The sequence below is a fragment of the Anguilla rostrata genome, chromosome 18 (assembly GCF_018555375.3).
Source record: "Anguilla rostrata isolate EN2019 chromosome 18, ASM1855537v3, whole genome shotgun sequence".
NCBI lineage: Eukaryota > Metazoa > Chordata > Actinopteri > Anguilliformes > Anguillidae > Anguilla > Anguilla rostrata.
This window is the reverse complement of record NC_057950.1, coordinates 7,927,431-7,949,967: the sequence shown is the minus strand read 5'-3', so window position 1 is coordinate 7,949,967 and position 22,537 is coordinate 7,927,431. Positions and strand designations below refer to the sequence as shown.

The 22,537-nt window shown below is 44.9% G+C and overlaps 2 protein-coding genes across 13 annotated transcripts in view; one reads left to right on the top strand and one right to left on the bottom strand.

The window, feature by feature from the left end:
- Window positions 1-3,240, top strand: part of LOC135245296 (echinoderm microtubule-associated protein-like 6) — a 123,267-nt gene extending 120,027 nt beyond the window's left edge. For all 5 annotated transcript variants that reach the window (XM_064318269.1, XM_064318265.1, XM_064318268.1 and 2 more), the window contains 3 exons: window positions 427-580; window positions 898-998; window positions 1,637-3,240. In XM_064318269.1, the coding sequence (XP_064174339.1) occupies window positions 427-580; window positions 898-998; window positions 1,637-1,661 (280 nt within the window). In that variant the 3' untranslated portion in view covers window positions 1,662-3,240. The remainder of the gene's footprint in view (window positions 1-426; window positions 581-897; window positions 999-1,636) is intronic.
- A 1,394-nt stretch (window positions 3,241-4,634) lies between these two features.
- Window positions 4,635-22,537, bottom strand: part of LOC135245299 (reticulon-4-like) — a 29,861-nt gene continuing 11,958 nt past the window's right edge. For 5 of the 8 annotated variants that reach the window (XM_064318276.1, XM_064318279.1, XM_064318277.1 and 2 more), the window contains 6 exons: window positions 14,642-14,849; window positions 11,735-11,873; window positions 7,708-7,777; window positions 6,584-6,630; window positions 6,236-6,294; window positions 4,635-5,707 (listed from right to left, as the gene is read on the bottom strand). In XM_064318276.1, coding sequence (XP_064174346.1) covers window positions 5,665-5,707; window positions 6,236-6,294; window positions 6,584-6,630; window positions 7,708-7,777; window positions 11,735-11,873; window positions 14,642-14,849 — 566 coding nt within the window. In that variant the 3' untranslated portion in view covers window positions 4,635-5,664. Of the gene's footprint in view, window positions 5,708-6,235; window positions 6,295-6,583; window positions 6,631-7,707; window positions 7,778-11,734; window positions 11,874-14,641; window positions 14,850-16,220; window positions 16,279-16,678; window positions 16,919-19,108; window positions 19,312-22,537 lie in introns of those variants that run through there. The other 3 variants (XM_064318282.1, XM_064318283.1, XM_064318281.1) reach the window with 3 other exon arrangements.

Below are 22,537 nucleotides of genomic sequence, written 5' to 3'. Positions count from 1 at the left end.
TAGGTATCGGACCTGTGCCAGATCATTATTTGAAATACTTGACCCTTTCGACACCAGATTACTTACAGTTTTACGAGAAATAAATACTCTAACTATTCAGAGTTAGTTATATACCTCATTTTAAAATTGTACCAGAATTTAAGAGTGGGTAAACTGGTAAAAGCTATTGTTCAGCTGTGTTTGAGAGTAGTGACATGCTTTCTTCTCTCTCTCTCTCACTCTGTCTGTCTGCACTTGTGTGCGTTTGTGGTTGTGTGTGTGTGCGCGCGTGTGTATGCATGTGCGTTTGTTTGTGTCTGTATGTGTGTGTGTATGTATGTGTGTGTGTGTGCGTTTGTTTGTTTGTGTCTGTATGTGTGTGTGTGTATGTGTGTGTGCACGCGCGTGTATGCATGTGCCTGTATGTGTTCGTGTATGTGCGCGCAGTATCCTGGGAGAGGAGGTTTTGGGGATCTGGCCCAGGAACGCAGACAAGGCCGATGTGAACTGCGCCTGCGTCTCTCACGCCGGGCTCAACGTGGTCACCGGCGACGACCTCGGCCTCGTCAAGCTCTTCGACTTCCCCTGCACCGAGAAATTTGTAACTCCTTTCGCTTTTCTGGAGCAATGGTTGTCCGCCTTAATAGGACACATTTGTCAGAAATTCATAGCTGGAACAATCCGGAATGTAGATCGTATTATTTTATTAATCTGTTAAGCCATTTTTTTGAGGTTCGTCCAAACTGCAGTGCAAGGTTTGAAATACACAATGGGCCATGTATGGTTGTGTAAAGCATTAGTTCTATGGCTATTGGTTCTATGGTTTGTGAGCGTTAATGCGATGTAGATTCTAGCGTCGGCTCTGATGTGGTTTGTGAGGTCGGCAATACGATATGTATCCCTCTGTTTTCCCTGCAGGCCAAACACAAGCGTTACTTCGGCCATTCTGCCCATGTGACCAACATACGCTTCTCCTTCGATGACAAGTATGTGATAAGCACAGGGGGAGATGACTGCAGGTGAGTGACATACACCTTCAACACGAGTCAGAGGTTTCTGAACAATACGGGAAAGACTGTTCCACGCAGTCAAAGATTAATTCTTCAGCTGTGTGGAGCACACTGCAAAAAAATTGTTAGACATAAAGGTCTTTGATATCAAAGTTTCTGTTTTATTAAGCTTACACCAAAAATACATGCGTATAGTGCAAGCGTGCAATTACTACAGCAGCAAGGTTAATTGTAAGTTTTCTCTTTGGACCTCTGTTTTTGTAAGCCTAATTTAAATTATTGGTGAGTCTGTAATGTTTTGGTTTTTTTGTTGTTGTTTGACACTGGCATATAAAATTCAGTGTTCACACTTGCCACAAAGCTTGTGTGTGTAAGGACTATATTCCTGTAATAGGATTTAATCAGAAGCAATATATACATATGTGTATAATTCCATGTGATGGTGAATTTTAATTGGGTTAATTAAAAAACAGGCCTTAGGCATTCAAAAGATCGTTATTACCATCAATGGGGTTAAAGGAGCTATTAAAACGAGGTGTACAGGGATGGAAATTAGACCTTTTTAACGTTATGAAAGTCCAGAGCTTTGCTGGAGCAACTGCTTTACCCTTAGATGAGGTCAACTGATTATCTTGTCTTGTGCACAGTGTGTTTGCATGGAAATGCCTGTAAGAACGTCCAGCATCAAGCACATCGCAGTGGCCCTGCTCCGGAGTGAAGCGAGAAAAATCCCAAAGCCTCAATCGTCTGGCTGCTACCAACCTGTTACTGAAATGCTGCAATTACACACTTTCAATGACCTATGGGAATGCTGCTGGTGCAAATGGGACAGGGAGGGGGGAGGGTGCTGTGTAATAACCTGTCTCTGAGGTCACTTAGTAGGCCTACCTTCATTGTTAAAGATGGGCAAAAATGTGACTACGGATTTTGGAACAGCACTTAGCCCTGCTGTACACGGCCGGCTGCTTTGATGGAAATGCTCTTCTTGCCACAAGAAAAAGAGGGTGAATTTCCTCATGAAAAGAGCATTTGTTTACATTTTCATCCATTTTCCCTAAGTGGCAGAAGAGTGCAATGCCAACTTTTTATTTATTCTACACATATTTTCATCACGGCATTGATGAAACAAAATTGTTTCCAGTCATTCTATTTTACAAAAGCCTTTTTTTTAAATCATCGGCAGACATGCATAAGTGCCTTTATCAGATTTTTATATAGTCTAGTTATGTTATTTCACTATTACATGATTCGAGTTGTTTTGTACACTTCTGGTGCTATTAGATTGTAAATCGAGGGCTCTCAATAGTGTTAGTTTTATTCATTTGATATGCAGGAAAGGAGACTGTGGTTAATTTTTAGTGCATAAAACATGGTCATTATTTGGCATAATCCGACGGCTCTTCCTCTTGGAAATTTTGAAATACCACTCAGGAGCTGTTCTAGGCACTAGTACTGTACTGTAATTATAAAAGAAGAAAAAAAACATATGGTTATGTTTTTTTAATGCACGACTTATTTCCACGCTAAATTGCGAATGACCTATGAGTAACGCAATATGTCGGTTTGATCAAGACTCCGGTAAGCCGACAGAGCAACGTTTTCTGAATCCTTCGTTTCCGCAAACCTACCGGAAAACGATCTTAGGTGAACTTTGATAGGGAAGCGGCGACTTGCGCGAAGTCTTGCTACAAAGCGAGACAGCGTAGATGAGGGGGGCACACCGGCTACACCAAAGCTGACTATGCAGTCTGTGCTCTACTTACCCCTAGCATCTCTTCCTCATTGACGGAGCCCCCTCCCGTTAAAGCTGTCGGATAATCAGCCTTGCCTCGTGGTCAGCCAGTGTCTGTAAAACTGTATACTGCAATGTCTGACTCAGTCTTACTGTAACGTTTAGTTTTGTGTGCCAGCAATAGTATCAATATCGTTGTGTATGTAATGAATATTGATCTTTGTCCCGTTTTTAAATTTTTTGTAATTTTTTTTGTACATAATTGTCCAAGTGTCTCTAGATAACTTGTTTAAAAAATATTGTATGATATTGTAAATTATAGAAATTTGCTCAATGCATGAATTTATTTTTCAACTCCAAAATGACATTATTGTGAAGTTGAGTGAGGTAAGATTTTATTGTATGAATGACAATCATAGTTTTGTTTTTATACAAATTGATGTAATGAATGTGTGAAAAGGTAGATGTTCTATATATGGGAAGGTTCTGTAAAAAAATAAATTATAGTTAAATTCTTTTTCTTAAGTTCCTTTTTTTAAAACAAAAACCACATGAGAATCATCATCCCAGAAGTCTCAGGGGTGAGTTTTTGATGGAAGTACATAAGCCGAAATTAAGCCCTAATTGCACCCCGAGCTCCAATACCATTCCCACACTGCATCTACACTCCAAACCACCAATCGGCTGACAAAGGAAGAACTGAACACTTCCTCCTTTGAGGGGTCGGGCAGGGTCATGTGAGCAGCAAGAGGCAGTCACAAGACAAACAGGAGACAAGGGCGGCCTTTTGGACACATTGAGGTCACAAAAGGACCATTTTGAAATGTCATCAACACACATTTTTAAGGTCACTATTCAGTCCTTTTTTAGATACGCAGAAAGTGTACAGTAAGCCAAGTTTAAAAATTACCATAGTAATCCCCCTCGGAAGGAAGGGTTAAAAAAAAAAAAACGGCCACAAATATCTTTGAATATGTCTTACCTCCTAACAGAATGTTTTTAATTACATTATCCCTTTGGTCATGTTTAAATGACCCCTCTTCATCCAATATGATTGCGTTACAGGGTTTGTTGCTCAGCTCCAAATGCGTTCTATAGTGGAGGGATTCCCAAACTTCTTCTCAGGTTCCCCCAGCCATATTCTGATTAGCTGCATCAGGTGTGTCTGAGGCGGAGCACTAAATACCTGGATCTCGCTGGGGGTACTCGAGGACAAGTTTGGGGACCACTGCTATAGTGTAAAGCAGTGGTTCTCAAACTCTGTCCTGGGGGACCCCTGTGTATGCTGGTTTTCATTCCAACCTCAACAGCAATCCCAGAATTTTAACAAGCTGTTCATAGGTGCTTTTCATGTTTTAGAGCTGGGGTTCCAGAAAGGGCCAGTGTGGGTGCACACACCTGATTCTACTTATCAATCACTAGAGTCATTGCTAAGCACCTTGATTAGTAGAATCAGGATCAGGTGTGCGCACCCACACTGTCCCTTTCTGGATAAGACTGGGGACCCCAGCTCTAAAACATGAAAAGCACCTAATTAAGAAAAATGAAGCGCTTGTTAAAATTCTGGGATTGCTGTTGAGGCTGGAATGAAAACCAGCATACACAGGGGTCCCCCAGGACCGAGTTTGAGAACCACTGGTGTAAAGCAGCGCTGCTCAACTCCAGGTCCTGGCGGCACCAGTGTCCGCAGGCATTTGCTCCAGCCATGAACTGCACCACCAGATTTCACCGATGAGCTACTTCCTGAGGTAGTGTAGTATTGGAGCAGGACCTGGAGTTAAGTAGCCCGGGTGGATCACTACAGGGGGTGATTATATTCCACCTCAGTGACGAACATAAGGGTCTTCAGTCTGTGACCTCATCCCGAAGCCCTCATTAAAATTGGCCCCACCACAAAGCGCACCACACGGTCGTTTGTCTATTAGCTTTATTGGTATTTGTTTACATTTCACAATGCATCCACAGACAGTTCTCAGCGGAACTCATCACAAATTGCATGAAGTTTTCCATTCACAATTACTTGCATGACAAACAAATGCTTTTCACGTTTCCAAGTTCAGATGGTCGCCACAGCTTCAGATAGTGGATCCACAGATTAGACAGCAGAGTTTTTAGTTTTTTTCCTTTCTTGAAGTTCCATGATTTGTAAAACGTGTTCTTCCAAAGTCTGAGGCGGCAGCTGCAATGGGGCCACCAGGGCACAGTAAAAATGTTCTTTTACCGCAGAAATGCTACATGTTCCTACGCGTACGCGAAAGCATGAAGGTGTACGGGACAGCGGGCGGTGGGCTTTGGAAACGTGATGCCGAGCACTGTGGAGCTGCTGAACAAGACTACAAGCTCTTTGTGAAACACTACATAATCAATAAAACAGTAAAATCACAATAACCACTATATTTGCTTTTATTATACCAAAAAAAAAAAATCAGTTTAGGTACTCAGTTCTTGCCATAATGGTACCAAATCAAACTTTCTTTCTTTTTTCTCCCCCTTAAAAAATAAATTGCCACCATCCTTCATGTCAAATTGAACAAACTGTGGGTGAAAAAAAGGAAAAGAAAAAAAATGACACCACCTCTGCTTGCACACCATGATTCCGTACGTTACTGGCCCGGACAGAGCGTGCTCAGTCATCTCTGCTCCTATTGGTAGTTCTCCTTTGTTCCTTCTAAAGGCAAACCCCAGTGTTTTAAACACGATAAATAAAGTTTTCAGTTTCTCGTGTAGTGGCATAGAATACTTTAGAGCAGGTGGAAAAAGACCCAGTGACAGGCTGACGAGTTTAGTTTTCCCACAACACTAGAGAACAGTTAAACTGGAAAGTTGAAAGATGTGAATATTACAAGTGCAGGGTTACCGACCCCTGACCCCCGACCCCTGACCCCCAACCACCCCACCCCTTCCCACAGACGTCCCAGAGATGCGGGCTCCAGCATCCGATCCTTATTCTGCCTTACGCTTCAGTCCCGGGACCTTGGCCTGGACCCTGACCGCGGAAGAAAAGGGGAAAATGAGGAACGTCAGCCATTATCGAAGCCCCACAGCAGGTTTCAATGATAGCATGAGCCTTTTAAAACACCTCGATGTTCCCGATCGGTTATGAACACTGACATCTGCTAACAATCTGTCTGCAAACCATGCACATAGAGCAGACATCTTACCACTGCTTGAAGGACTACTCAGACCCATTAAATGGCAATTATAACAACTATAGCTGCAGTTGGTGGTCTAGTACAGTGGATTCTAACTGAAGCTGCACTATGCTAATCAAACAAGTTGCTATATAAGAATGGGTAACAAAAATGGCTATTTATGCAGTACAGGGGCATTACATTGACAATGCTGTATGTCCAGATACAATGGCAGTCTAAACTTCGCATTTCAAGCTAAAGTAAAACTAAGAATGTACATCAAAAAATATAATGGAATGTAAAATTTCAATAACGGTAACAGTAATGTTGATTATAAATAACATGATACTCCAACAACACCGACCCTAAGAAAATGCACTTACTTCGCAACGATGTCTTTGACTTGGCCGGTTACTAGTTGCACGTAATGGTCAATTTGTTTCTGGAGAAGAAAAATACCTTAGAACACACAGCACAGCTAGCTTCTAGACAGCTAAATGTGGGAAGAACTAAATAAGCAAAGCATCGCATGACATTTTTTGTTCTCTCTTGTCAATAATGCAAAAATAAAAAGAAGCTGGGAACTCAGCCCAATCAGACTTGAAACTTTGGCCACAGAATTCTCCACCTTAAACATCGACACTGAACTTCTCTGAACCGTGTGATCTCATTAGAACATCACGGTCCTCTCACAGCATGATCTTCCAGTGCCTGGCAGTCTCAATACGTACCTGATTTTTCTCATAAATAACTGGGCAGCTGAACACTCCGACCAGAGCTGGGGAGGGGGGGAAGTGGAGAGAACCAAGTTTAGCACAAAACACACAAAACATTACAATACACATAACCACGAACCGGCCGGAACAAAGGCCCAGTGCGCCTATTCCTTGGAATGGGCACCCAGAGCCTTCTCCAACTCCTGCCTCAATCTGAATTATAACCCAAGGCCACAACGAGAAGACTTACAAACCTGAGCTACTAAACTCATAGGCCTACGCCACTAGACTCCAATAAACGCATGCTACTAAACTCAAACTTACACGACCATACTAATCAACATGCGCTACCTTACATCTCTGAACTAATAAACGTAGGCTGCCAAACTAATACATTTACCCCGGCAACATCGAGCAAACCTGCCCCACTAGACTCTAATGAACTTACATTTCTAAACTCTTATAAGCTTATGATGCTAAACTCTAATAAACTCAGGTTGCTAAACTGCTTTAAATGTAAACTCCTGTAAACTCAACCTGCTAAGCCCTTGACAAGCATGTGTGCCTGAATGTACAAAATCCTTCTGCTACCAATTATTTCTGAACAACAAAAGTGCATTCAGAAGATCTACATTCAAAATTTTTATGGTAAGGTTGAAAGTTGTTTTGGCATTTTGCTTTCATCAGTGAAACACTGTTCTGCACTGACGGCAGTACTGTATACCCGCCCCCTCTCCAATTATTTTTACACCTGTGGAGACAGATCATAGATGTTTACGAGATTGCCATCGGCACAGAACACCTTCTCACTGACAAATTAAATGCACTGAATCTTGTAACACGTGAACCTTTTAGCCTCATCCAAAAACAGTGTACACAGTTTCTGATTGCAGATACTGAATATCTTGTATCTCCGCGCCACTATTTCTTTATCAAAAGGGCTGAAATAAGAACACAATCGATTCCTGTTTAAACTGACAAACAGAAATTACCATGATTTTTATTATGCCAGTGTAGCTACAGATTTAACAAGGCTGAATTTCTAATCTTGTAAAACTATGCAGCTGGCCTTTGATGTAAGGATTTGACATGTTTTTCACAATTCGCACCATGGAAACGTAAGAAATGACTGCACTTACCCAAGATGATGAGAGTCAGACCATTGAACAAGGCACCAACATAGGTCAACACCCACATCCCCACAGCAAACTGCAGAGGGAGGGAGGGAGGGAGGAAGGGAGGGGGTGAGAGAAAGAGAGAGGGAAGGATGGAGCAAGGGAGAGAGAAATTCTGAATGTTACTGCCAGGCCCTGTCACATCCAGCACACTTCCCTACAAATGTTTGAGCCCAAATCCATTTGACACCCTGGAGACAGAAATCAGAAGCAAAGTCAGTAAGATGCGTCTCAGTGGTATATGTGACCTTATTTTGCTTGCAATTCTAGCCAATACCTAGCCAATGCAACTCGCTACACAGCTAGTCTGCGAGATGCATTCCAATCCTCACCATTGCAATGAACCATCAATCGTAACTTGCTTTTTAGGCAGGTGACGCAAAGGAGCATCCTCTCTCAACAGATGACCAGACTACTACAAAGCAGGATAATTTACAACAGGAGTATTGATCAAAAGATTAAAGCACTGCTTTGACATAAACCACATGGTTCCCACAAAGAAAAATGCAAATCAGGCTCCCCTCCTGCCAGACAACCAGAGACTGACCAGGTGAAACTGTACAGAACTGAATATCTCTGTGCTAGAGACAGACCAGGAGAAACTGCACAGCTGGGTCTGGGAGGTCACTCTGAAGGGCACTGTGGGACTTAAGCCTTCTGAGAAGCTGCAGTTTTAATGCTCCATGATCCATTAAGATGTGTCAATCCAATATTAAAATATAGGAACACTCTAAACAAAAAAAATTAATCAATATTCTTGCCCACCTCCTGTCAATTCAGACTTAACTATGAAACTGACAGAGAAGTTGCTTTGTTTTTATAAAGACCCATAGCAGTCTGTGTGTGGTGGGACTTTAAGTTCTACAACACCAACTAATCTTTTTTTTTTTTAGAAGACAAACTGCAGTGAGTGTAAAGTTAATGATTAAACAGTGGTGTCAGTAATAGAGCTGGGCAGGCCCAAAATCTCCCCAGCTAGCCTTCGTGCTGCTAGCAGTCGCTACCTCCTGCAGCTGAGCGAGAGCGACGTTCAGTCCTTTTAGAGGCGCGTAACACGCCCCCGCCCCGTCTCTAAAGATAGCCTTCCTCAGACAGCCAGGGGGCTGCTGGGAGTTATTTACGGGCGTGGCGGGACTCCAGGCCTTCGAGAAGCCGGGCAGAACACGCAGGAACTCCGTCGGCCCTGTCCTTACACGGCCAGTCCGCAGCATCGCTGGGGCCACGCTACGCTACGCACGTCCCCGCCACGTTTCCCTGCATCATTCTAAAGATTCTGCGCCTCGGTGGGGGGTGAGTATCATATTACAGTCTGTAACTACAACTGTCATCGTCACAACTCCTGGCCCTCCAGGACCGGAGTTAAACCTGCAGGCACTGCGGCCCTCCAGGACCGGAGTTAAACCTGCAGGCACTGCGGGCCTCCAGGACCGGAGTTAAACCTGCAGACACTGCGGGCCTCCAGGACCGGAGTTAAACCTGCAGACACTGCGGCTCTCCAGGACCAGAGTTAAACCTGTAGCCAAAAAAATGCATGAAGCATGAAGCTCCCATAGATCATTGCAAAATCAATGTCTATGACATCGATGAGTTGTCGGAGATGGGATCTGTATTACCCTGTAGCGGTGATATATCACTTTCACTCCCACAACGAATGAGATAACTAAATACTTTGCTTTAAATTGATCTCCATGCACCCGGCGTATCAGTGAGGTGCCTTACAGTTCAAAAAAGCCCCCACACGAGGTGAAACGTGCCGTAGCGGAAATGGCGGCGCGGTTTCTCATTAGCAAGTACAGCTCAGCATTGTCCTGTCAAAATATCTGCCGCATAAACACCAATAAAAAAATAAGCCCTGCGGGTCACTGTCACAATAGGAGGCCAAGACGGACGGATTTACAGCATCGTCACGAAGAAGCACGGAGCCGTTTCAGACTAGGCAGTAACGTCAGTTTGTTTTTAAAATGGGTGAACAGCTTGAACTAACGCCAAGTTTCTGTTTCTCTTCTGCATGGACGGCCGGCCATCATCCAGGCACCAGGCAGCGCCTCTGATCTGACTCTGAAGCTGCATGCGGTGACCAGTTTGCATCATCATTCACTTCTATAGGTCAGGAGCCGCTTCAGTCCAACGCATCAAAAATGGAACCCGACAAATGCATTCGAAAGTAGCTCGTCCAGAACACACACACACACAGACACACACACAGACACACACAGACACACACAGACACACACACACACAGACAGACACTAGCTGTCCTTAAAGTAAAACATGCTTCCTAAAAAAAGATTTGCTTTCTTCAACACCTTTAAAAAACTGAACACCACAAAAAGAACTCTGGCATGTGTTAAACTTAACCCAGAGGTCACCAGCAGATCACAGGGCTCTAGGGTTCACAGAAACACAAATGAAGACACAACACCCCCAGCATCATATATCCCCATTACAAAAGCTACCACACACAAACATACACACATGGCTGTAGACCCCCACATATTCCTCCAGGGGGTTCTGGGGGGGGGGAGGGGGGTGGCTGTCTTTCAGTTTTCTATATTTGCCCAACAATGAGCCCATTATGCTGGACCACCCTCCCCCAAAACCTCTCACATGGGGCCCACTGCTGATCATGCGCACACACACACGCACGCACGCACACAATCACACATTCAGTAAGATTAGAAGCCCAAAGCCAATGCAACCAGTATTTTATACTCACAATAAAACCCATAAGGAATAATATATATGAATTCTGAACTCGTCACAATTACTTCACCCCAGTGGGAGCATTATGTATGTATGCAAGTGTGTGTGTGTGTGTGCGTGCGTGTTGGGGGGGGCGTAGAGGGCTCAGTTGAGGTCAGAAAAAGGTCCAGTGATAAACAAGTGGTCAGCAGAGTTATTTCAGGCCAGAGAGGCGGACCCTGAGAAAGCGATCTGAGAGGATCATAAGAGCACCACCACTACCATCACTCACACACACACACACACACACACGCACACAGAGAGCTATGCAGATAAAAACATGTTTCATTACAGGCGATCCATTCACTTTCAGTAACCGCACCATCCTCAGAGGGAGGAGCTCCAGGACCACACCCCACACCAAACCCAAGTTCAAAACGGCACCGAAACATACGAATACACAAGCACACCCACACACTCCGGAAGGTTCCATGAGTCCAAACACTAAGCAGCATTCACAGAGCAAGGAGGTCCCCAACCCTGGTCCTGGAGATCCACAGGGCCTGCTGGGGTTCGCTGCTCCCCAGCAAGTGCTTTACCAAATAAGGCAGTCGGCTATAGAACATCAACTCACATCACTCAGGGCCGCAATCTGTTGTGAATTTCAATGAGACAATTTTTCAAAAAACCAGCAGATGCCGTGACTCTCCAGGACCAATGCCTGCCACCAAAAACAAGCCTCAAAAAACAGCCATAGAGCACAGCAAGAGGGCAGAGGGAGCCAAGACCGGCCCTAGAACCCAGTGCTACTGGACTGCACTCTCTGTACTTTTCGTTTTTGTAAATGTTGGGAGCGATCCAGAGCTGAGAGCTCCAGCAGGGCAGGCCTGAGAACTCGGCCGCCGGATTAGCGCTGAGCCGTGTGATTGGGCCTCTCTGAGTAATGAAGCGCTAGTCACGCTCGGTATGCTAACGGCAGCCCAGTGAAGAGCTCCAGGGCTCCTGGGAGACAGAGGACCTGGCAGGGCTCAATAATGAAGAACAAGGGGTAGCAGGGGGTAGAATTTTGGACTTTGCTGTGCAGAGGGATAGCCTTGCAGGTATATCAGCCATACAGGCCCCACATCCATATCAGCCCTGTAGAACCCACAGTCAATGCTACAGTGTGATCAGGACAAAAGCACTTCTTGAGCAGGACATGGAGCAGAAGAGCCAAGTTACTTCAACAGAGTGGGGGCGTTGAGGCCCAGCTACGGTGGAACGGTAGCGCGGCAACGCAGGCGTGTTCGAGGGGGGGTGGGGGTGTTACCTTCAGGGAGTCCACCAGGTCCTCGACCAGGAAGAGGCGGCGCAGCTCGACGATCCACACGTTGATGCGCTCCAGGGCCAAGTCGCTGTACTTGTGGACCATGTCCTCAGAGAGAGCCACATCCTGATCCAGGTAAGCCCTGCAGGGGGGAGGGGGGGCACTTTTACACACTTTACCACCAACGTGCAGAGACCTATACTCACTTTCAGACGCTTTACCACCAATGTGCAGAGACCTATACTCACTTTAACACACCTTACCACCAACGTGCAGAGACCTATACTCACTTTCAGATGCTTTATCATCAATGTGCAGAGACCTATACTCACTTTTACACACCTTACCACCAACGTGCAGAGACCTATACTCACTTTCAGACGCTTTATCATCCATGCGCAGAGACCTATACTCACTTTTACACATTTTATCACCAATGTGCAGAGACCTATACTCACTTTAACACACCTTACCACCAATGTGCAGAGACCTATACTCACTTTTAGACGCTTTATTATCAATGTGCAGAGACCTTTACCCAGTGCAAGACACCACACCTCAACAGCCCATTAACTACCCTAAGCATGCACGCACGGCGGGCTGCACTGAAATGACTCCATACTGAATAATGTTGCAGTATAGGCTTCCGCTCTGAAAAGCTCAGTTTACCAGTGCATGGTCTGGCACACAATGCTTGTACACGGGCTGCCTTTAAGAGTGCTTTACTTACAATTCAATGCAAGAATACTTAGGATTTACCCACACAAACCCAAGGAAATCTCCAGCCACTTAAAGGCTAAATGGCGCTTGGTTTAATCTCAGAAAAACCCGGCTGAATAAATCTTTACGAGCCCTTGGTGAGAATGTAACAGAGGCATTTCCAAGCAATTGCCAGGAATAGAGATAAGGTGTTAGAGCTCATTGCTCACCAAACGCAATTCTCCCTCACACACAAAAATGAATGCACACACATACATACAGACGCACGCACACAAGAGCTGTGGGCCATTCATGAAAAGGGAGACCAGATTTCTGAGAGCGTTTCGTAGAAGGATGAATTAACACAAGCTTTAAAAACGTTTACTTTCTATGACCGATGCAGCCCTATTTGGTTATTATATCTCTGATCTGTTTTTCTGAAAATAATGGTGTCTTATAAGCCCATGCAGGCTGGGCATTTTTATGATGCATGACATCAAATGAAAAAAATATAATTAAAAATAAAATATTTGGCAAATATTCACACAACTCTAACGTAAGCCTGAGTTGAGAGCCTTACATCATTTTCCACAGTGGAAATAAAAAGCAGAAGAAAAGCCTGTTTCTACATTTTTAACGGTCTTAAACACGTTCGGCGCTGGTTTGCTGGTCCACCGCACATCCTGTCAGGCAGGGCAGGCCTAGAGCTCCAACAGGTCATTGCCTAAAGCCAAAAGCTCGCTGGTCTGATTGGTACTCCACCATCAGGCCTCAGAGACACCAGCATTACCCTAAACCCCTCCTACACAGCGATCCCATGGTGTTAAAAATCACACGCCCAATGAAAACATTGCTAAAGTCTTTACTTTATGATAAAGATAACCCCGGCCATGTGCCCGCCACCTTCACCGAGGCTGGCCCAATGAGGGCCAAGGAGATCGGAAGGGCTAGGAGCATTGGTTTGAGGCTGTTGAAAGGCCCTGCTGAAGCCCAGAAGGGGCTCTGGAAAACTTAGGAAACTTGCCGGCATGGCGCTAGCTCACCTAGCCGTTAGCATGGCTGGGGAATAGCAGCCACCTACACCGAAAGCAAAATGCATCAACATAGATCAGTTACACCCCTGGATTAAAGGCCTGACCTGACTGAATGCTCAACAGTCCGCATCCACCTCAGATTTCTGACCGAGACTCTTATAAGAGTATTAAAATTAGAACCTGCACTCATCTATCTTTACTTATGAGAAGATCAACAGGATGAGCGAAAGATCATAAACCCACGATTAACATCCAATATGGACACAGCGGCTCCCTGAAGCTAGCATTAAAATGACCAAGAGACCACAGCCAAGGGACACCTCTCGAGCTGCACATGGCTCGAGCAGTCCTGCACTAGCTTGTACCATGGCAAGCCATGTCCCTTAGCCAATCAAACATTCCGTTATGCTATTTATTTCAAGGTTTGTTTTTCCAAGCCTTAAGCCATTCAACCCCTTGAACAGTGTTCAGTATTCTAGAACTCCATTACTTTCAATTACCAGTAGTGATTGTTACATCATCACTGGATTGCTTAGTTAAGAACAATCTAATCACATATTTATGGTCTTAAATAGGCCTAGTTAAAGGTTAGGTTGAGTTCTCTCATTCCAATATTTAAAAGAATGGACTTTCAAGCCATGCACTGTACACCAATTAAAAATGCAGGATTGAGTTTTAAAGACACATGATGAAGACCTTCCAGGTCAAAATGCTGTTTGCTTCTGCACAAATCAAGTGGCGGCACATATTTCTGTGCACAGAAGCTCTTTTTGAAATTTTGATGCTAAAGACTGTGTTCCAAGCCATGTCCCTTATGCTATTTTAATGAATGGATGGGATTGAGTTTTTAAACATCAGATCCTGGCTTCTGTTGAAAGTTCTACAAGTTGAAAGTTCTTAACACTCCACAGCATTTTCATACATCAATTTCAAACAATATATTTATTAGCTTTGATATTCTTACTGAAACAGTCATTCTCTAGGTCTAGCACCATTTTTCCAGCCTTGCAATTTGTCACGTATAGAAACTTCTGCTGAAAGGCAAAATTTAAGTAGTAAAAGTGAGTATTTGGGCAAACGCAGTGGGGCAAGGAACATGTTTTGGTCAAGGGGGTGTGTGGTGCTGTGGCGAGCTGGAGCGGGCCAGGGCAGGGGCGGGGACGACCCGCTCACTCACTTGAAGGGGTGCCCCTCGTCGGACTTCTGGATGGCCTGCAGGATGCCCTTGTATATCCTGAAGGCGATGGTGACGGACAGCAGAGTGAGGGCCACGTAGGAGCAGACGCTGACGATGCTGCACACGGTGAGGGAGAGGAGGAGGAAGAGGCAGGCCCCAAACACCACGCCCGTCGTCTTAATGTCCCGCCAGTACAGGAGATCCACCACTGCAGGGGGTAGAGAGGAGGGGGAGGGGGTGAGCACGCAGCAGGAGGGGGGTCTGTCAGACACCCAAAACATTCTTCCATGTGTCATAATGAAGGTGACCATGAGCACAGGAACAGAAACGGGTGGAATTGGCAGATTTCACACTACAGCTTGGCACAGCCAAACAGCCATAAAACCTCAAAGCCACAATGATAAACTTTTCCCTATTTTCCATAGCTATCTATATATCCATTATCATTGTCTGTGAAACTTAACCCAGCTGAAATTATAATGGTATCTTTCCCAGGCATTAAAAATCTGGTAACTGCAGGTTTCAGGACATACATGAGTGTGTGCGTGTACCTAACTTCACAGTAGTGGTCCTCTTCTAAACTTGCATGAGCACCTCAAGTTTAAATCAACAACAGACTAAACCCTGAAGCCCCGCCAGATCACAGACAATAACCCCACGCTGGGAGAAGCCTCTGCCATGACACCCTACACAGGTTATAGGGACACTGTAAGGATACCCCAGTGCTACCGAAATAGCCACATTGCATTCTGCAGCATTAAGGTCACTCATGTTAACACCGTAGCCAACAGCGCTCCCGAAGTTCTAGCACAAAGCTAACATCGTTTTCTCCATTACGTAATACACCTTCATTCTAGGTGTACACCAAGTGAAAAAGGGAGCGTTTTCTTCCTAACGTTTCAGACAGGGAGACGAGGTGGGAATTCACGGTTTTCATTCCTCATGGGTCAGACTACGATTAGGGGTGTAACACAATCCGACTTTCCCACCTACCCGCTCTTCGTTTTGACAGGGAAAAGACTTCGACAACGCGGAGCAATAGCGGTTTCAGCTATCCGTTACTTATCGTGGGTATGACGTAATTTTAGAAACACATGCCTCAGGCGCACATTTATATCGTTCTAGGCTGGCAATGTGAATAAACTTGCTATTCATGCTCTCGAGAAATTGCCATTTACCCTTCAAAAATGTTACACAGCAAAACACGCATTGCAAAAAGCTTCTCCTTATATGGTGGATTTGAATAAATAATTGGACCATCTCCCAATCACAAAAAGACTGGAAGCAAAACGACATTCGCATAATACTTTAAAGCACTGCAACCGATGTTCCATCTAGTGAATTGAAGATAAAGCTAATAATATTTCAACCCAATTTCTTTCGCAACCCATGTAATCAACGCAAGCAACACTAAGTATTGTTAAATCAGGCATTCTGTCATTTCTCACAAGCCTATTAAAAATTCAGTGCAACTCATTTAACACGCGCCAAGGCGTTTGCTTCTAGCACAAAGAACATTTAAAATCAAATCCTTCCATACATTACGTTAAATAACCCATAGCGAACGCAGTTATCATGCCTTTGTTTAAAACAAATGCACATAGGTAACGGACCTCCCTCATTCCGAACGGTCTTTCTACATTTGGTCTGCCTGAGCTCGCCACAGGCTCAGCTAAAAATAGCCCGAGCATTATCAGCTGTGACTTAGGTACTGATCTTCATCCAATTATAATCGTTTTCTCGAATTATATCTTTGCGATACAAGTCATATATCAGATATCTGCAGAGAGGGTCTATAAATCGCATTCGTCTCCTGTTGTCATCGCAAGTCCTGGTTATCGTACAGCACGCTCAACATGGATATTCACATTGACAGAAACGGGCCTCCACAGTCGGCCCATTGCAACGCCGCGAACGAAAAGATTCAGTCGTCAGATCCCCAGACTACAGCGAGAAAATCGTCGACCGTACATAAATCGGAAGGATGCAGAAAACCGCACTACAGCGGCTAACAAAGGAATAAATAATCGCACTAACCCAGCTTGGCAACCATCTTGCGCCTGTTTTCGTGCACCAGCTCCAAGCGCGGCTGAGACAGAGAGGGCGGATATTTTCCACTTCCTGCTAGGTCAATTGGAGGTCTTCTGATATAGCTACGCAACTCAGTGCAGCGCTGTTCAATACTTCCTAATTTCCCGTCTATTTCTCGGCTCTGCTTTTACTAGATTATAGGGTTAACGCTCTAAAATACTGGCCAATAAAATATGCTCGTTTCGTTATGCGGAAGAGTAGGCTTGTATCAAATAGCGGATCCAGTATTAGGCTACATTACACAAACTGCGGTCCGCTACAATAGGCTAAAGCGCATCAATCACCAACTTTTAAAAATCATGGGCAGCGCGTTATTCTTTGATCTTAAACCATCAGCAAATGGGAAAACAACGTGCATGCCAAATAAATAATTCACTTATGATGAAAAATAAGTTAAATGTGACAGAATTACGTTTCAGGAAACAAGGGTTCAGTATTCAGTAACGGCAAAAGTACGTGCCATTTTGGTCGAACACTTAGAAAAAGATTTTGACGGAATGGTAAAGACACATGAAGCCATATAAACTAAAATAATAATACAAAACTTGGGACACCTTCCAGAACGAATGGGTAGGTAGAAGGTAGAACGGGTTTATGCGCTCAGTAGGAAGGTACCCGATGATTTGGCTGCATATTTCACGTTCATTTCCTGAATGAAGAAATCATGAGAAACTGTGTAACCACCAATTTAACGTTCTCCAAGAAAAGAACCACGCCTAACTTCGACGTGTCTTAAACCTGTACACTGGGGAGTGCTAAGGGTTTCTATAACCCATGGAGAGATCTAGTTAAGATTCAATGTTCATGAGGCCTGTTACTGGTCTAGTATGCGAGCTGAAGAATTCCCCCCATGCATATGAAAATATCATGGAAATTATTATTTCTGCCTTGCCGGTTCAGTCCAGTCCACAACTCCACATCCTGACCATTTCATCTTAGGTTCCAGATGAATGCATGTAGCCTCTCCATTTCTCTCTTACTCTCTCCATGTCTGTCTGTCTGTCTGTCACAGCTAGCAAGCTGTCTTTAGACACAACTTTCAAAGCGGCCATCTTGGTTTTCCCCTTTCCCACAATTTTCTATGTAACCAGAAAGGCAGCTGATCCTTGACACAGATCTTCTACAAGTGGACCCTTTGTTGCAATGGGGTCCTTACAGGGCTCAACACTAACATTCCCCAATCCCACCCCCCCCCCCCAACCCAACCCAACCCAACCCAACCCCCGAGGAGCACATGTGCTCCTAAGTTTGAAAGTTTAGGAGCACATCAATGCATCCCACTTAGTAGATGTGCCCCTCAGTTATATTTCCAGGTAGCGCACACACATCAATTTTCAGGAGCAAATGAGCACTGTAGAGCCCTGCCCTAACGGTGAGGTAAACACAGCCCACCCCACTCCGTCTACAGGGCCCAGTCCTGGATGCTTCACACACAGCCACATTTCCACCGCCAGCGCCTCTCGCAGACCGGTTCCGATACAGCGCTTAACAGCAATGTGCCGCTTCTCTTTTTAAACCTGCGCTCTTCACAAGAGCCAGTGGGTAAGGCAATGCCTGCTCGTCAGGAGACGGTCACACACTCACGCACTGAAGCCGCTAATGTCAGACCGCGAGAAGGTCTTATGTTACCGTCTGCTGGTAGAACGATATCTTTAGCTGAACTGTTTTTGATTCACCTGAGATGGCAGAATGTACAACACCAGCAGGGTTAATTTCAACAATCAGGGCAAACCATTATTATTACTATTTAATTGCCTAGCATAAATAAGACAGTGCTTATAGATTGCAATTCAAGACTAAACATGAACCAATTCGTGCCTGCTGGCCTGGACTTCCCTAGATGCTGGAGGAACATTCTCGTTGTGTATCGCACACATTAGACAACACGTCCTCAGCACTTATTAGAGTGAACAAGTCTGAAAATTAATCAACGCCTCATTGGACCCAACCCTAACCAGCTCCCAGTGTACCTGGACAGAGTGCATATGCACAGCAAGATACAGGAGAGCCCTGTACAAAGGTCGAGCAGCTCACACACAGTGATTTTTCCCTAAAAGATTGAGTAAAAAAAAATCCCTCTTGTGGTGCCAGCTTTAACCGGAGCTGAAAAGGCAACACGGTGGCCAGCAGATTCTCCCTGTGGTCACATAAACACCGCAGCCCACAGTGAAAGACGATGTTCCCTCCCGCCTCAGCCAAGATCCAGCCAACCTTTCAAACTGAACGCTCGCAAACCGTAAATAGTTTATCTGGAGTTTATCGCTAAGTAACGGCATCAAACCATCTGGAACACAACAAACTTGTCACCCTTCCCCAGCCCAGTACGAATAAGGTTTTTTACAAGCGGTGCCATAGGCGAGAAGGCAGACGAGGTACCCTGATCTCTCCAGTGTCTGGGAGGCTTGTTGTCCATCTTTTTCCTGCTCAGCTGTCGGGATCAGTTCGGCATTCCAGAGCGGGCGGGCGGGAGAGAGGACAAACGGATGGACGGACGGGCCGCGGCTGTCTCACGGCCCCACGGGGATGGGCGATCGAGGCGGACGGTGGCGGTGGAGCTCCCCGGTGCAGAGACTGCGGTGCTCCAGTCGCGGGAGCAGAGGGGGCTGCAGCGAAGGGGGGGGGGGGGCGTGGGCGGGGGGTCAGCTGACTGGTTTCTGGCAGCAGCAGCAGCCAGGGACGGAGACGCAGTGGGTCCGAGCGCATGCACAGCGCCGCAGGCGACGGGCGTTAAAGCAGCGGAAGACAAGGACGATGACACAGCGGCTCTAAGTGCCTGCAGCACTGTTGGTGATGGCTAAAATTTATTATTATTTTTATTTTTTTTTTTTCTTTCGGTTAAAAAAAAAAACCTCAGCTCCTTCTCAAATGCAGATTAAATAGATTTAAAAATTCATTTATCCCTGTGTCAATAAAACTTTTAAATCGAAAAGGACGAGGCCAGGATGGACACTGGAGGATCTTTGTTTTCATTAAAGGGATTTGTGCAGATCTTTGCTTTTATTGTTGATGTGTTTGTTTTTCTGTTTGTTTATAGATTGCTTTTAGGAAACTTGCGGTATGTTTTTCATTCACTAACATCTTTGTACGTTTTTTGTATCTGGAATGTTTGTCTTTTACAGCTGCTGCATGGGTGAAAGCCCAAGCCAAATTTTCCACTTTGTCGGACAATGAAGTTAATCTTGATCTTGAAATGAGAGCCAAACGGAAGGTGCACAGGGGAACGGATGCTCTAGCTTACTCTTAAACAGCTTAATCTTGCTCACTAAAACTGTCACAACGGCGGTCACTTGACCGACAGCTGTAGTTAAGCCTCAGATTAACTAGCTTTGGAGTGTAAAATTGCTCGCATTTTTAAACATGAAGCTGTAAGGCAGATCCATGTTCTCCAATTCCATGGTCTCCCTGCCTGGTTTGTTTCTGGCTTTTGTTGAATCCAAGCTTGAATGGAGTTTGATTATGAAGAACAGGAATGGCAAAACACTGAGTACCCCCAACACATGGTCACCTGCATTCGTTCAGCTTAATAATTAACCTAATTATGGAGATATACATTTGGATGGAGCAAAAAACCAGGAATGTCACTCCAGTACCAGGGTTACCTACCACTGCACTAGGACATCATAAACACATCAACAGAGAAAATATTTGTTCATTTTTCTTTTGAGTTCCCCACAAAGTTAATTAGTGGATTTCCTTGATATTTATTAGGCTCCATTTACTCCATTAATGTACTTTACTGGTCATGTGTGTGCAGTTAAATCACACTGCTAAATTGTTATCATTAAAAGCCTAATTTGGGCATGTAAAATGGCAGGAGGAGTACCCAACCACTGGCCAACAGTAGCTGAATGTATCCTCAACACATCAACAGGACTCAAAAAATTACCAACCTCTCAGTGCTATATATTTGTAGGGTATGTCTTGCCAAAGACAAAGATTGCCAGATGGCATACCAATCAAAAATATGTTATCGTGTGATTGGTTGGAAAAGAAACTGAAGAAATTTCTAGCTCAACACCTTCAGTTCACCATGCATATGATGTGACCGAATGCATAAAGTTTGAATTCATGCCCAAACTCATAATAGCCATTTACAGAAATACAGAAATTATTTTTTTCTATCCTTCTCCCAGAGAAAAACAAGAAAGGATAGTTGTGTGCAACTACCACTAGATGGCGCCCAACTGACACCAATTACCTTGGGCCAGCACACTCCAGTAACAAAGCATTGCCCCATTCACAGAATGAGCCAAATACAACACCCTGACCATAATGTGACTGTGTCCTCACACAGGTTTTCTAGAACAACCAAATCCTCAAAGCTGCAAAAAATTATTTGCAGTTTCATGGTACGTTCTCAATCAGCGCTGATGAGGAACGCGTTGGGGGGAAAAGAAAAAAGAAAAAAAAAAAAAACTTGGTTATCAGAAACACGTTCTTCTGTTCTGTCAGCTAGCAGGAGCTGACGTGTTAGCAGATAGCCTGAATGGGGGACAAGGGTCACATGTTTTGCATGGGAAAACAGGACAGTCAAGCTAACGGCACCCGACGGTGCGGCATACGTGTAAGTCACAGCGCAGCCCCGAGAAAAACTGCCAGCGATCTCAGGTTACCGTGTACTGCCTGTGAGGTATGACAAGGGATGAGGCTTTCAGAGGTGGACTGTGTGGTTTAAAAAAAAAAAAAAAAGAATTTTAAAGCTTGTCATTGTAGAACAAGTGAAGCAACACATTAGATAAGTTATCTGCGTTCGATGGGTCCGTGTTGCAACACGACTCTCTGGAAATTTCTCACGTTTCCTCTGCAGGTACCCTCCCCCTGTAGAGAGAACAGGTTCGTAATAACTGCACTGTGAGCTCCAACACTCTTGACCCCTTCTCCAGTTACAGTACACCCTGAACAGGAGAGACCCGAGGGAGGGGATGGGAGTGAGAACCCCCCCCCGCCCGCCACCGCCTCCCCCCCCACAACACCGCTAAAATCGCCGAACATACCACTCACGGAGCAGGAGTACCGTTTAGACTATGTCCTTTTGCCAAGCGTTTTATTTATACTTAAAACTTTTACACATTAGCAATTAAGGGAGGGAAATACACACCAGCGACCTGCCACACTGCCGGTAAATCTTATCTGTGGTCGGCAAGTTTGTCGTGTCTACCAGACACTTTGGCAACTACCCATCACTTGAAAGTCCGATTCTATTCCAAATAACTGTCTGGTAAAACTGTGAAAATGGCTGGTGAATTATGGGATGCATTGCTGCCCTGCTTTTGTGTTTTTCACTTTAATCTGACAGGTGTGAAGCAGAGAGGGTAATGGACAGAGAAGGGATCATAGCTCAGAGGGTGTCATGGCAGGGCATCGAACCACCGCTCACACGGGAGGGACGTGTACGTCCAGAGAGTTGGCCACCCCACGGAGCGTGCTACAAATCCCCAAAAAAAAGTACAACAAAAAAACCGACGGACACAAACTCAAAATTTCCCAAGCCTCACGGTGTCCCGGAAGGCCACAAGCATGTTGGAGTAAACTCATGAAAAACAGCATTTAAAAAAGATTATAAAGGCTGGGTCTCCTCCGAGCTGGTTGTGCACTGGTGGGTGCCGTGTGACACAATCGCATACAACTCGACTTCCTCCACTACAGATCACATAAATACAATTCAACTTAATCCGCAGACAGGAAGAGGTGGTTAATTTGTTTCTATGAATACGGTGTCAAAAAACAGTGGGCGTGGGAGCATATGCGCTGGTGTTAGCACAGATTAGACAGCCATACAGACAGTAATGTAGCATAGGAGGTAGC